This window comes from Lutra lutra, chromosome 10 (genome assembly GCF_902655055.1).
Source record: "Lutra lutra chromosome 10, mLutLut1.2, whole genome shotgun sequence".
In the NCBI taxonomy this organism is placed as follows: domain Eukaryota; kingdom Metazoa; phylum Chordata; class Mammalia; order Carnivora; family Mustelidae; genus Lutra; species Lutra lutra.
The window spans coordinates 15,200,489-15,216,434 of NC_062287.1; the positions used below are offsets into that span (position 1 = coordinate 15,200,489).

Here is a 15,946-nt window from a genome sequence, read left to right on the forward strand (position 1 = left end):
GAGGCAGGCAGAGAGAGAGGAGGAAGCAGGCTCTCCTCGGATCAGAAAGCCCAGTGTGGGGCTGGATCCCAGGACCCTGGGATCATGACCTGAGCTGAAAGCAGAGGCTTTAACCCACTGAACCACCCAGGCGCCCTGTTTTGCTTTTTCAAAATTTGCTATATTGTGGAGATTTACCATGTTAATACCACATATAGGTCTCCCTAAATTCTTTTTTTTTTTTAAGGATTGTATAAGATTTTATAATTATATGTTTATCTAATAAATTCATATTGATAATCTTTTAGGTTATTTCTGATTTTTAATATTAGGAACAGTGCTGTGGTGACTATCCATTATGCAGTTTCTAAATATTTCTTTAGAATAAACTCCTAGAAATGAAATGTGCTGGATCAGAAGACTCATACATTCAAGTTTTAAAATATATATGTATTAGCACGTTGCCCTCTAAAAAATTTGCTTCCACTCATGATCCTTGTCTAATTTGTTGATTTAAATATGATTCCTTGGTACCTTAGAAGAAAATCGGGGGTAGGGAGAGGGTGGTGGGGTTATGGACATTGGGGAAGGTATGTGCTATGGTGAGTGCTATGAAGTGTGTAAACCTGGTGATTCACAGACCTGTACCCCTGGGGCTAATAATACTTTATATGTTAATAAAAAATAAAAAATTTTTTAAAATTACGTTGGCATCCGTCCATATACTTTTATTGGACATAAGCTGTATGCCAGGTGCTGGGGAGTTACAGATGACCCAGTGTACTCAGAATCTGGTGCTCTAACTGAAGGTATACAAAGGGCTCTGGGAAGTGTCTGTGGAAATCATTAGGCGAACCTTTACTTCATTCCTGATGAGACAAGACAGGGGATTGGGAAGGGAAGGAACTTGAGAGCACATCAGTGCCTCTGTACTATCCTAAGTAAGCCACAGTTGTATCTTAATAAGGGTCTCACATCCCAAAATGATGCTAAAATCATTTAATCTCTAGTTCATGCTGAGTATTCCGTTTGAAGTTGCACTGATAAGTCTGGGTGGAGAATTATATTTTCCTTTAAAAAACAGAATCTGTGTATAAAAACTACATGGTTAAACTATCAGTACGTGTAGGTTATTTAATATCCTACATTGTGTTGGATTTTTTTCCTGCAGCTAATGTGATAAATGAAAGTAATGAGATTGGTAATTAGTTATAAGTGGCATAGTGTCTTTAATAAATAGTGTTGGGTGGTATTTGAGAAGTGTTAGGTAGTAATTATAGTTCAAGTCCCTGAATGGAGTTTTGAGAAATCAATAATGGAGAATAGTAATTAGAAGTAAAAGGCTTTTTTCTTTGGGCCATTATCTAGTGATGATAGGTTTCTTAAAAAAAAAAAGTACAGGTTTCTGATTTCTCTTTAAAAAACATTTAAAAGCTTCACTGTATATAGTTGTAATACTGTTAACCGTTTTCAGGTTTCTGTGTTGGTGAGTTTCTAAACCTGAAGGTTTAAGAAGATGTTAAAAAATTAAAGTCTAAAGAGGCTTTAGAAATTAATTGATCTCTTTCATTTATAGAGGCAGAAATTGAGACCCAGAGAGGTCAATAAACTTGGTTAAGGTCAGCATAGCCAAATAATGTTGGTCATCAGGCTAGAACCCAGGTCTCCGGACCTGGTGTCCTTCCTGCCATACCTCTTGCTTGAGCAATATGGAGTCTTTTAATAAAACTGTAACCAGATTTTACGTGTTTTAAGATCAACTCAACCAACTGAATACTCATTTCAAAGCATAAAGCTTATTTTAATCACGTCTTAATGTATGAAATGTTTGAAATGAAAAACCGTTCCACGGATAAGTTGAGGTTTACAGAGCTAAAAATACTTAGTCATTCATAGTCCTATATGGTTAGAGTTTTCTGTCTAGTTGGAAATTCAGGTTCCTTAGTGGTACAGAAGAGTCTGTGTTAAGAATAGAATTAGGCTTAGGCACTGTTCTTGGTACCTTTTCTCTTTTTATAAATTTAACTGTTTCCAAGCATAATTTTATTTGTTTTTATTGTAATCATAGCACTTTCCAAATTGTTTCTGTTGACCATTGAGGCTTGGCAGAAGCAAAGGGAGGAGTGAGGCCAATGAGAAAGCTGTTATGAATGAACGTGTGGCAGCCGTACAAGGATGCTGTTGCTTTCCCAGAGCACGTTTCTTTTTGGCATTGTTTTGAGTGATGCTATAAATGTACAGGCAGAAGTAAACAAAAGGAAGCCATTTTTGCCATTGCAAGACTTGGAAGGCCAAATAAAGTTGGCCAAATGGAGGACACACTGAATAGGAAAATATTTTAGCTTTTTAGAAATTTTTTGGTGAATGTTTTTGGAGCTCAGTGTCCATTTATGCTTTAGCTAGCTAGCTATGATTGGAAATTAAAGTAATAGTAATAATTAAAGACAGGTTTTCACTTTTGATGTTTGTTAACTGTTAAATTAGTCATAGAGCCTTTTTTGAACTTTTTCCTAGAGGTTATACGTGTTGAGGGTATTTCTTTTCCTTTCTAGGAGATTTTAGTATCAAAAGAGTAGGTCTACTTAAATATTTTCTTTATGGTTTGTGTTAGTATTAAAAACTCAAGAGTTGTTAGTGGAATACTGATTTCCCTGGTCATGTGATGATTCATCTCAAAAAGATCTTAAGAGCAGACATTTAATCTGCAAATGATCTTCAAGGTCATGTTTGAGGGAGGGATGAATAATATTTGTGAAAGGTACACGGTACTAGCTTGAAAATGCAAGCGAATCAAGTGTTTTTGGAGACATTTTTTAACTTGTGATATTTTAAATGTTATATTATGAGGAATGTTATGTTTTTTGGTGAATTATCATTAACATTTATTGATTGCATGTTATAGGTTGGGTATTGTATGTAAGATTAAGCAATTTTAGTTTTGTGGAAAGAAAGTATATGTTTTTTCAGAGGTATTAGGCGAATAACTACATTTTAACCTAAACTCTCTGAGGTTAATGCATTTATCTTTAAATAGGGAGAACAGGGGGCGCCTGGGTGGCTCAGTTAGGTAAATGTCTGAGTCGGCTCAGGTCATGATCCCAGGCATGTGGCATGGAGTCCTGCCCTGGGCTCCCTGCTCAACCATGATCCCAGGGTTGTGGGATGGAGTCCTGCACCGGGCTCCCTGCTCCATGGGGAGCCTACATCTCCCTCTCCGGCTCTGCCGGCTTGTGCTCTCTCTCGCTCTCTCTTTGTCAGATAAATAAAATCTTTAAAAATAAATAAATAGGGAGAACAGGTGGGTTGGTGTGTGTAGCCCCGGATATAAATATGAATTCATATTGGGAGCTCTGCTGGATTTGGACCTTGGAAGGTGGAGTGGGAGGATACTGTAGCTTTTGCAGATTGTGGGTCACCGTATTCTTGAGTGGCCTGCTGCCTTTTCTCTATTCTTTGGTCATCAGTTAGAGACTATGCAGGACTGGGAAGGTAGCAGTGGCATGAGCCAGGATGGTAGGAATTATGGTATCAGTTTCTGGGAGTCATCAAAAGGTGATGATCTACCTAAAGTCCATAATTCCTGCCTACCGTGAAGATAATCCTGGTCAAGGTGAATGGAAATGGGAGCAGAACACGTATTGAGTACCAGTTTATTGGAAACTGTGCAGGCCTTTCATAAGTGTTTATTGTGAGGTAAGTATTTTCTATTTTTGCTGATAGAAGAGCTGAGGCTCAGAGGTTAAGAAAATTAGTGAAGGTAAATGACCGAAACAGGACATTTCAATATAGTTGGTTGAAGCAATCTTAGCAAAATATGAAAACATTTGGTCCTTTCTAATTTTTTTTTTTTAAGATTTTATTTAATTATTTGACAGACACAGATCACAAGTAGACAGAGAGGCAGGCAGAGAGAGAGGAAGGGAAGCAGGCTCTCCACTGAGCAGAGAGCCCGATGCGGGGCTCGATCCCAGGACCCTGAGATCATGACCTGAGCCGAAGGCAGAGGCTTAACCCACTGAGCCACCCAGGCACCCCGGTCCTTTCTAATTTTAATCAAAAACTTGAAAGCTTATATTACAGGCTTCATCCTAATGCCTCCTTGTTAATTACCTGTTTCACATCTTTCTCTCCTCTCTCCACTTTGCTGTCTCCTTCTTAGTCTTACTGATCTTTTTATTCCTCAAACAAATCCAGACCTGTTCCCATGTTCAGACTGTTGGATTAGTTTCCCGCTCTGGGCTCCTCTTCTGCTGATACTGCATGGCTAACTACTTTGTGTAATTTCAACTCTTAATCCAAAAACACATCAGAGAATCTTTCCCTATTCAGTGTTCTAAAGGAGTCGTTCAGGGGCACCTTGGTGGCTCAGTCGATTAAGCATCCGCCTTTGGCTCAGGTCATGATCCCAGAGTCCTGGGATGGAGCCCCAAGTCAGGCTTCCTGCTCATCAGGGAGCCTGCTTCTCCCTCTGCTGTTCAGAGGGAAAAATGCTGTTCAGAAAAATAAAGGAATTGTTCAGCATCTTATTACTCTATTTAAATGCTCTGCATGGAGCCTGACACTTTTCTTTTTATTGAAGTATAATTGACATGTAACATGATGTTAGTTTCAGCTGTATAACATGATGAATGATTGTTTGTATACATTGCAGAAGATTGTTTGTATACATTGCACCACAAGTACAGTTACCATCTCACACCATACAAAGTTACAAAGCTGTCCTCCCAAATTTTTTCTTTCAATGAGAACTTTTAAGATTTACTCTATTAACAATGCTTAGTTATCTAATACATATTGTATTATTGACTATAGTCACCAAGCATTACATTCCCTTGGTCGAAGTTTATACTTTTTGACTCCCTTCACCCATTTTGCTGACCTCCGAGCCCCCTCTCCCTTCTGGCAACCACAAATTTGTTCTCTGTGAGTTTTGTTTGCATGTTTGTCTTACTTATTAGATTCTACATATAAGTGAAATCATATGGTATTTGTCTTTCTCTGTCTGGCTTATTTCACAGCAGAATACCCTTGGGGTCCATCTGTGTTACCACAGATGGTGAGATTTCATTCTTTTTTATGGCCGAGTAGTATTCTGTTGTACACACATACCACATCTTCTTTATCCATTCATCAGACCATGGACACTTAGATCGTTTCTGTATGTTGGCTATTGTAAATAGTGCTGCAGTGAACACAGGGGTGCATGTCTTTTCAAATTAGTTTTTTTTTTCCTTCAGGTAGATATCCACAAATGGAATTACTGGATCGTATGGTAGTTCTGTTTTTAATTTTTTTTCAGGAACCTCCATACTGGTTCCTGTACGGTTGTATCAGTTTACATTCCCACCGAGAATGCGTGAGGGTTCCCTCTTCTCTGCATCCTTGCCAACACTTCCTTCTTGTCTTTCTGATACTAGCCGTTCTGACAGGTATAAGGTGGTATCTCATTGTGGTTTTGATTTGCAGTTTCCTGATGATGAGAGATGTTGAGCATCTTTTCATGTGTCTGTTGGCCATCTGGATGTCTTTGGAAATATGTCTATGGACAGCCTTTGCTCACATGAAAATCAGGTTGTTTGTCTCTTTGTTATTGAGTTGTGTGAGTTCTTCAATGTTTGGATGTTAAACCCTTATCAAATGCATGATTTGGCAGTATCTTCTCCCATTTGGTAGGTGGCCTTTTCATTTTGTTAATGATTTCCTTTACTGGGCAAAAACTTGTTTCCTTTAATTTTGCTCTTTTGCCCTTGCTTTTTTTTTTTTTTTTAAAGATTTTATTTATTTGACAGAGAGAGATCGCAAGTAGAGAGGCAGGCAGAGAGAGAGGGGGAAGCAGGTTCCCTGCTGAGCAGAGAGAACCCGATGCGGGGCTCGATCCCAGGACTCTGAGACCATGACCTGAGCCGAAGGCAGAGGCTTTAACCCACTGAGCCACCCAGGCGCCCCTTGCCCTTGCTTTTGAAGTGAGATCCAAAAAATCATCACCAAGACCATTGTCAAGGAGCTTACTTACCACCTGTGTTTTCTTCTGGGAGTTTAATGGTTTCAGGTTTTAGAACGCTCTATTTATATATATATATTTTATTTCTTTTTTGTAGCTTATTGCCTAATGGCTCCCAGATTCAGGCATGTTGTCTTTTTACTTCTGTGTATCCCAGTGCTTGACATACATTTGTTGAATGGGTACGTTGAGAGAAATCAAAACCATCAGGAACGTTGCTACCTTCATGTTAACTGCCTTCATATGTCTGAATTTGTCTCTCAATCTGCCCTCATCCCTTCTGTTTCAGAGGATGGAGGTGTCTTTTCTTTCTAATGATGTGTAATGTTCCTAGCCATATATAGCTATATATATATATATATATATATCTATCTATCTCATTTCCTGTTGTCTTCCCAAAAACCTTAGCTTTTCGCTTATCTTTTTATCTTCTGGTTCTTTCTCCTTATCATTTCCAATTTTCTGTGAAGATAAAAACCTTCAATTATGTACCTCTTATAGCCTTTGCTGGGTCTTGAGATCTTAAGTCTTATAGTCAGTCTACCTACTTTCTTCCATTAACTAACCTAAGGAAGATTTCCTTTTAATTATTTTTATTACAAACATATATTCTGTAAAAATATATTCTGAATTATAAACAACTGCCTTAAAATGAGGTTTTGGAATGTAACACTGTAAATTGAAGACTATTTGTTTTATTAATATGAGTTCTTATTAACTCTTGCACTTAGAATATAGTTATCTTTTGAGGTAGTCTTTCTTTCTTGGCTGTGTTTTTCCCTTTTGGCTTGAAATCTTTAATAGGATGAGCAGCTTCCTAAAACCCTAAAATATTCATACATCAGATATTTTTGTTGATTCAGCTTATGTTTAGTAGGATTATATGGGCCTCTTTTTTCAAGAGTTCAGGAAATGCTGTACAGAGAATAAGATTCCTAGCTTTAAAAATTTAATATCATCTGACTCATCTTAAGAAGAGTCATTGATGTTTAGTTATTAAATGGAAGGTTTGCGGTTATCCTAGCTGAACCTAATGTTTCCACTTCTGGGGGAATCTATTTGAATGAAATAATCTGATGTATAAAAGAATAACATGCTCAGAGATGTTCATCACAGTGGTCCTTGTAATAGTAAAGGCTTAAAAACAACATAAATGTTAAAACAGGGTGGGGTGAGGGGGATGGTTAAGCTATACTGTGGTCTATCTATAGAGTGGAATCATTTAGACATCTCAGGCTTATAATGAGCTTTTGTTGACACAAGGAAATAGATGTTTTTAAATGTGAAATAAAAAGCAAGATGTCAGATTTTGCTTCTGCCAATGTTAGACAACGTCAGATTGTTTTAAACCAAACCAAATATATTGCTGACAACTAGAAAAGCTAGAAAGCATTGAAGAGCTATAAAAGCAGTAAGGAATTATGAGGCCAAGTTCCAGAAGATAAGGAAGACTGAGAAGTTAGCTTGATGTTAGAAGGTGCCTTGTCCATGAGATCATGGCTGACTTTTTGGAAGTGACAGTTGAGAGGCTGAGTAGAGTGTTGAAAAGGCTGATGTCAGGGAAGACAAAAAATTGGAATCCGAGCCTCCCAGGGTAGAGGTAGAAGGCCCTGGGAAACTCTGGTTTTGGGTTGGGTTCTTCAGGACCTTAATTGTAGGAGTAAGGGTAAAACAAGTAGACTAGTCTTTACTAAGGAGTGAAGCCCAGTTTTTTGGTCTTTTCAGTTCTGGATTAGATTAAGATGATCTGGGAATCTAATATTCCTAGCCTGTCTGCTTGCCAGAAGCAAAAGTGAACCCTTTCTCCATCATCCATAGCCTCAGATTGTGTCTATAATTTTTTATTTATAATGTCCAACGTTCAGTAAAAAATAACCATGCATATGAAAAGATGAAATGCAACTAGAAACCAAGAGGAAAAACTGACAGTAGAAACATACCCACAGGATAGGCAGAAATATTTGAATTATCAATCATGGGCTTAAAAAAAATGTATGATTAGGGAGCCTGGGTGGCTCAGTGGGTTGGGCCACTGCCTTCGGCTCGGGTCATGGTCTCAGGGTCCTGGGATCGAGCCCCGCATCGGGTTCTCTGCTCAGCAAGGAGCCTGCTTCCTCCTCTCTCTCTGCCTGCCTCTCTGCCTGCTTGTGATCTCTGTCTGTCAAATAAATAAATAAAATCTTTAAAAAAAAGTGTATGATTAATGTGTTAGAGGAACGAAAGACAAAATTGATAATTTTGACATTTGAAATAAATTCTGAAACCGAAAAACGCAGCTGATTATTACGAATTCTGTGAATGGGTTTAACAGCATAGATATAGCTGAAGAGAAAATTAGTGAAGTGAAAGCTAAATTAGGGGAAAAAAATCCAGACTAAACCACTAGAAGCAGAGGATGGAGAAGACAGAAAAGAGTGTAAAAGACATATGGAACATGATGAAAAGGTCTTATGGATTAAGTCACTGAAGTTCCAGAAGGAGAGAAGAAAGTAAATGGCACCCAAGCAGTTACAGGCATTCCTCAGTTTATTGTGCTCTGCACATACTGCATTTTTTACAAATTGAAGCAAGCCTCTTCACAAATTCAAGGAAGTCTCTCTACTCCATTTTTCCAACAGCATTTGCTCACTTTGCTCACTTTGTGCCATATGGTAAATTCTCCCAGTATTTCAAACTTTCTCATTTATGTTTGTTTCTGTGATCAGTAATCTTTGATATTACTATTCTAATAGTTTTAGGGCACCACAAACCGCACTCATGAGAAATGTTGGAACTTTTTTTTTTTTTTTAAGGGAGCTCTACACCCAGTGTGGGCCTTCATCTCAAGACTCCAAGATCAAGAGTTGTATGCTTTAAAAAAAAAAAAAAAAAAGAATTGTATGCTCTACTCACCGAGCCAGCCAGAAGCCCCTGAAATTGCAAGCTTAATTGATAAATGTTCTGTGTTCTGACTATTCTGCTGACCTGGCCAGCTATTCCCCCTCTTTCTACTTCTCGTGTGGCCTATTTCCTGAGACACAATGATACTGAAATTAGGACAATTAAGAACCCTACATTGGTCTCTGAGTGTTTAAGAAAGAATCGCACATCTGTCACTTTAAATCAACCAGTAACCAGCACCCTGATGAGTCAGCAGGCGTCCACATTGAGGCAGGACCCTCAATTGCAAAAAAGTTACAACTCACTGAAAGCTTAGAGGATGCTTAGCATTTTGTAGCAATAAAGTATTTCTTAATTAAGGTATGTACATTTTTTTAGGACCTACTATTGTATATTTAATAGACTACAGTATAGTATAAACATAACTTTAATATGCACTGGGAAACCAAAATACTCATTTGATTCACTTTATTAAGTGCTTTATTGTGGTTGTCTGGAATCAAACCTGTGCGGTCTCTGAACTATGCCTGTATTCTGAATATATACATTTGGATATAGATGTGTTATATATTCTTTGATTCTCTACAGGGTTTTTTTTTTCTTTTTTTTAAGATTTTATTTATTATTTATTTAACAGACAGAGATCACAAGTAGGCAGAGAAGCAGGCAGAGAGAGAGGAGGAAGCAGGCTCCCCGTCGAGAAGAGAGCCCAACGCGGTGCTCAATCCCAGGACCCTGGGACCATGACCCAAGCCGAAGGGAGAGGCTTTAACCCACTGAGCCACCCAGGCGCCCCTCTCAGGGGTTTTTATTCTTTGTAGGGCATCTTGATAAACAGAAATTCTTATAAAGTAGTAGACTTTCAATTAACGTTTTTGTGTATGTGTTTAATGCTTTTTATAGTCCTGTTTAAGAAAGTTTTCTATGTAGTTGAGATAATTTTCTTATATTATCTTCTAAAGCTTTATAGATCTGCCTTTCACATTAAGATCTGTAACCCAAGGTCTACTTTTTTGGGGTTTGTTTTTTTGTGTGTATATGTATGGTTTTGTTTTGGTTTTTGGTATAGTGTAAGGTGAGGGTTTAGTTTGATTTTATTTTTTTGTTCTGTATAGATACCCGATTGTTCCACTACTATATTTGGAAAAGACCACTCCTTTGTGATAAGTGAAGGGCCTGTATATGTGTGGGTCTGTTTTTAGACTTTTCCCTTCCACTAATTTGTTTTTCCCAGACACGGAAATATCCATGTAAGTGGAAAATACAAAATGAGATAGTAGGAATAAATATAAATTTATTAGTCATTATTAACAAATATAAAATGTACTGAACTCACTAGTTTAAAAACAAAGATTGTTACATTGGGTTTTAAAAATATTGCTACGTATTCCTTAAAAGAAACCCACATAAAACATAAGAACTCAGAAGTTGGGGGCACCTGGGTGGCTCAGTGGGTTAAATCCTCTGCCTTCGGCTCAGGTCATGATCCAAGGATCCTGGGATCGAGCCCTGCATCAGGCTCTCTGCTCCTCGCGGAGCCTGCTTCCTCCTCTCTCTCTGCCTGCCTCTCTGACTACTTGTGATTCTGTTTGTCTAAAAAATAAATAAAAAAAGAAGAAAAAAAAAAAGAACTCAGAAGTTGAATGTAAAAGATGGGAAAAAGAATTATTAAGCTAAATGTTCTGGAGGTTCCCCCCCCTTCTTTCTTTCCTTTTGTTTTAAGCATTCTCCATACCCAGCTTAGGGACTGGAGGTCATTTATATGGCAAGAAATGGTATCTCAGTTGAGCTCCATGGGGTTCAAGGCTCCTCTGCTCCCAGACCCTAGTGGCTGTTAAAATTCTAGCCTCTCTATTACTTCCCAGGGCAGCCATGTTCTTTATTTCTGTCCTTAGGAATTTTCTTTTCTGTACTGTGGAGTGAGCCATGCATTTGAAATGAACTTGTTCTAGTTCATCTAGCACTTTTTAGGTATTAGTGTGATGTCTTCCTCCCACTGCAATGTTTAGTCTGCTATGTAATTTCTTTTCTTTTCTTTTTTTTTCTAAAGATTTTATTTATTTATTTGACAGAGAGGTCATAAGTAGAGAGGCAGGAGGGGGTGAGGTGGGGGTGGGGGTGAGCAGACTCCCTGCTGAGCAGAGAGCCTGATGCAGGGCTCTATCCCAGGACCCTGAGATCATGACATGAGCCAAAGGCAGAGGGTTAACCTACTAAGCCACCCAGGCGCCCCTATTTTCTTTATTATTATTTTTTTAAGATTTATTTTTAAGTCATCTCTACACTCAGCATGGGGCTTAAACTCACAATCCCAAGATCAAGAGTCACACACGCTACTGATTGAGCCAGCCAGGTCCCCCTTGTCTGCTGTGTAATTTCTGGACCATTAGTCTCTCATATGGTTTTAAGAACCCACCCTTCTAGGGGGGCCACTAAAAATGTAAAATAATTGCAGGGGTGTTATGGATCATTTCTTATGGTCTTGTGCATTTTTTAGTATTTCTGCAACAGAGCACATATTTTATAACTTTTTTTTTTTTTTTCAACTTGAAAAAGGAAATTGTCCTTAAGATCCTCCAAGTAATAGCCCTTCTTTTCCATTTGTTGCAGGTGGTGCGATTGTGTCAGAACCCAAAGCTGGCGCTAAAGAATAGCCCACCTTATATCTTAGACCTGCTGCCAGACACCTACCAGCACCTCCGCACTGTCTTGTCAAGATATGAGGGGAAGATGGAGACCCTTGGAGAAAATGAGTATTTTAGGGTGTTCATGGAGAATTTGATGAAGAAAACTAAGCAGACCATAAGCCTCTTCAAGGAGGGGAAAGAAAGAATGTATGAGGAGAATTCTCAGCCTAGGTAATGGCACATACCACACAAATACTTCTTCAGGTCTGTGACTGCCTAAATGGGTAACACTTAGAAGTAGTTGACTTGGTTTTAAATTTTAGGTCAGTGAGAATGCAAAGTTGACATTTGATTTAAAGGTGGGTTTTATATAAAACGTTACCTTGGAGGACACTGAATCCCCCCGCCTCTGAAAAGTCAGTGACTTTTAGTCATGAAGATGAGTTGGAGGTACTAGGTCCATTGGAGACCCCACAGATCATGGAAGTGTGGGGTTAGGTGAGAGTTTGAAAGAAGGTTGGGGTTCAGCTGAAGTTGGGTGTCAACAATAAGAGGGCAGATTTTGCCAGAGCTATAACTTATTAGGGAAGTCATATATGTGGGATAACAAGTAAAAAAATAAAGTCAATAGTTAGGTAACTTTTTTTTTTTAATCAAAGTGAAATGACGTTTCTTTTATAGGTAACTTTTCCAATAGAACAGATATTGACAAAAAATGTAGTTCAGTAAATATTTGACAGACTCCTTCATATTCTTTTATATTTATTACTGTATTGGGTATCCCATATGTTATTAGTTTGGTTGTTATAAATTACATACTGGGAGAGAAACAGGTTAATTGTAGGTATGGTTGTATTTGGTTTGGTTCAGTGGGAAATACTAACTCATCTAGGTCAAGTAATAAAATGTAAATTCCACTAGAGGTTTGTAGGTAGTAAATTAACACTCAAGGAGTGACACCAGTTAGGAAGAACAGTAATTTCTGAGGGCATTAAGTAAGCATGCATTACTCAAGCACTAACTTACTAAATGGTATCCTTGTAGCTTACCTGCCACTCCTTTGACTCTGGCTTAGATTCTGGGAACCCTCATCCCTTAGTTAAAATTTTACGCCCGTCGTTATTTATATTAAGTTTACTACAACAGATTACTCAGGTTTGGTCCAGAGTATCAGTCTTTTCTCATTAAAAAAGATTTCTGGTGACTGAATTCGATCTGTAGGAACCTTTATAGCTTCTAATTTACATGAAAATGAACTTTATTCCTTTTAAATATTTAAATTTTATGATTTGTTAAGATAAAACCTGATTATGTGGACCCCAGCTAACTGGTGATTTTGTATGGCTGAGTTTTTAAAAAATAATTTTGCTTTATTTAATTTGAAATTTAATTTGTCATCTACAGTGAACTAGGTTCTAATTGTAGGAGGTGAAAAGGGGAATTTTTAATTATGATGTACCGAGGCAGATGCTTTAATAGAGAGATGTACAAAAGGCTGCGTGAACACAGGTTTGCCTGGTGGCATCAGGGGATGTGGCAAAGAGGAAGTGTGATGTGAGCTGGGTTGTAGAAGGCAAGTAGAAATTTTCTAATCAGAGAAGTGAAAAAAAGGCCTTTAACATGGGGGCATGAACATGCACAGGCTCCGTATGTTGAAGGAACGTGAGTGGTCTGGGTTGGCTAGAATTGGGGCAGACAAGTGAGCTGTGAGTATAGGTGGGAGTCAGGGCATAAGTGTTCTTTTGTCTCTGGACATTGTCCTGTGAGTAAGAGGCTGCCACAGAACTGTCACTGTTCTTTTTTGAAGAGCACTTTTATAGGGAGATTAAAATAGTAGATTTCCCAGTTTTAGAGCATACTGAACATCAACTAATTTTTTTTTCTTTTCCCTGCTGGATTGTTCATTCCTGAAAGGCAGTATGCTGTGTTGGTTAAGAGGATGGACTCTGAAGCTTGCATTTGAATCTTAATTTTGCCATTTAGCTATGCGATCCCTGTTTATTCATCTGTAAAATGAGATAACAGTAGTACTTTATTTGTAGGGTTGTTGGGAGTTGTTAAATGAGTGAGTAAATGTTCAGCACTTAGAGTGGTGATCGGCACTTAGAGTGGTGATCGGCACAATGGAAGTAAAAGTGGGTTAGCTCTAATTTTAATCCTCATCCTGATTGTACTATAAACATCGGTTATTGTATCAAGCTTTGTGTTGGTGATGCTGCCAGATCATAATTAAGTACATGGACCAATTTGCCCTTAATAAGTGGCCTCATACAATTGCTTTCAGGTTCTTCTGCTGTTTTTTTTTTAAGTCTTCCTGTCAGTACGTTTGTCTGTATCAAGTGTTATTACCCATGATAGGAAGTTTTTAATACACTATGGGCTTTGAATCCATACAGCAAGGTTTGTACAAGTTATCTGTAAAATGAGAAAAATAAATTTCAATTGAGATTCAGATTTTTTTTTTAAGATTTTATTTATTTATTTGAGAGAGAGCCAGAGCACGAGAGGGGAGAAGGTCAGAGGGAGAAGCAGACTCCCCACAGAGCTGGGAGCCCGATGCAAGACTTGATCCCAGGACCCTGGGATCATGACCTGAGCTAAAGGCAGTGCCTTAACCAACTGAGCACCGATGTGCCCCTCAGATTTTTTTTTTAACCAAGGAAAATGTATGGCTTTCCTGTGTGACCTTTCTGATCTGTATTTTGGTTCCTTAAAGACTTTTTTCCTAATCAGTTTTTTAAATTGAGATATTAATGTATCATAAAATTCACCCTTTTACAGAATGTAATTCGGTGGTTTTTGGTATGTTAACAAAGTCTTGTAACCGTCCCCCACTATCTAATTTAAGAATGTTTCCATCATCTCAAGAAACCCCAGACTCATTAGCAGTCACTGCCCATTCCCCACTCCTGCTCCCCCCACCCCGCAAGCCCCTGGCAGTCACAAATATCTATTTTCTGTCTCTGAAGATTTGCCTGTTCTAGACGTTTCATGTAAGTGGACTTGGAATGTGTGGCCTTTTTTGTCTGGCTTTCCTAACAACTCATTCATGTTATAGTGTGGGTCAGTACTACTCACCGCCCCCCTTTTTTTTTTTTTTTTTAAATTTATTTGACAAACAGATCACAAGTAGGCAGAGAGGCAGGCAGAGAGAGAGACAGGCAGAGAGAGAGAGACAGGAGGAGGAGGCAGGCTCCCTGCTGAGCAGAGAGCCCGATGTGGGACTCGATCCCAGGAACCTGAGATCATGACCTGAGCCGAAGGCAGAGGCTTTAACCACTGAGCCACCCAGGCGCCCCAGTACTACTTCCCTTTTTAATGGCTAGATAATACTCTATCCCATGGATATACCACATTTTGATTATGGTCATTTGGGTTGTTTGCACTTGACATAATGAATAATCCGCTGTGAACATCTGCATGTAAGCTTTTGTGTGGCTATATGTTTTCTGTTCTCTTGGGTAATACCTGGGAAAGGAATTGCTGAGTCATATGGTAATTCTATGTTTAACTTTTTGAGGAACTATTAGACTGTTTATCACAGCAGCATTTTACATTCCTCTAGCAATGGAGGAGGAGAGTTCCAGTTTCTTACCAGCACTTGTTATTTTTTTGTTTTTGTTTTTATAGCTGTCCTACTGGGTATGGGGTAGCTATCATTGTGGTTTTGATTTGCATTTCCCCAATGAGTAATAATGTAAGCTTTTTTTCATGTGTTTATTGGTCATTTGTGTATCTTCTTTGGAGGAATTTCTGTTCAAATCCTTTGCCTAGTTGGGGTTCTTTTTATTGTTGAGTTGTAGCATTCTTTACATATTCTGGATACTAGACCCTTATCAGATATATGATTTACAACATTTAATTCCCATTTTGTGGGTGGTCTTTTCACTTTCTTTTTAGTGTCATTTGAAGCACAAGCAATTTTAATTTTGGTGAGGTCCACTGTTTTTTTCTTTGGTTACTTGTGCTTTTGATATCATGGCTAAGAAACCATTGCTTAATCTGATGTCATGAAGATTATGCCTGTGATCATTTTGAGTTAATTTTTGTATATTGTCAAAGGTAAGGGTCCAACTTTATTCTTTTGCATATGGTATCCTTTAGTGCCAGCACTGTTTATTGAAAAAAAATTCTTTCCCTGTTGAATTGGCTTGGATTCCCTTGTCAAAAGTCAATTGTATGAAGGTTATTTTTAGGTTTTCTCTCTTCTTTCCATTGGTTATGTCTATCGTTAGGCCAGTATCCATACCGACTTGATTACTGTAGCTTTGTAGTAAAGTTTTGGAATCAGGAAGTATGAATCCTCCAACTCTGTTCTTTTTTTTTCCAAGGTGGTTTTGATTATTTGAGGTCCCTTGAGATTCTTTATGAATTTTAGGATCAGCTCACCAATTTCTGCAAAACGGGTGGCTGTAATTTTCATAGGAATTGGATTGGACTGGTACATCTGTTTGGGAAG

General features: G+C 38.3%; 1 protein-coding gene across 2 annotated transcripts in view; it reads left to right on the forward strand.

Annotated features, from left to right (window-relative positions):
- Positions 1 to 15,946, forward strand: part of CBL (Cbl proto-oncogene) — an 85,847-nt gene that overhangs the window by 9,103 nt on the left and 60,798 nt on the right. Inside the window, exons 1-2 of one of the 2 annotated variants that reach the window (XM_047693793.1) lie at positions 8,847 to 9,220; positions 11,471 to 11,718. In XM_047693793.1, coding sequence (XP_047549749.1) covers positions 11,591 to 11,718 — 128 coding nt within the window. In that variant the 5' untranslated portion in view covers positions 8,847 to 9,220; positions 11,471 to 11,590. Of the gene's footprint in view, positions 1 to 8,846; positions 9,221 to 11,470; positions 11,719 to 15,946 lie in introns of those variants that run through there. The other variant, XM_047693791.1, reaches the window with a different exon arrangement.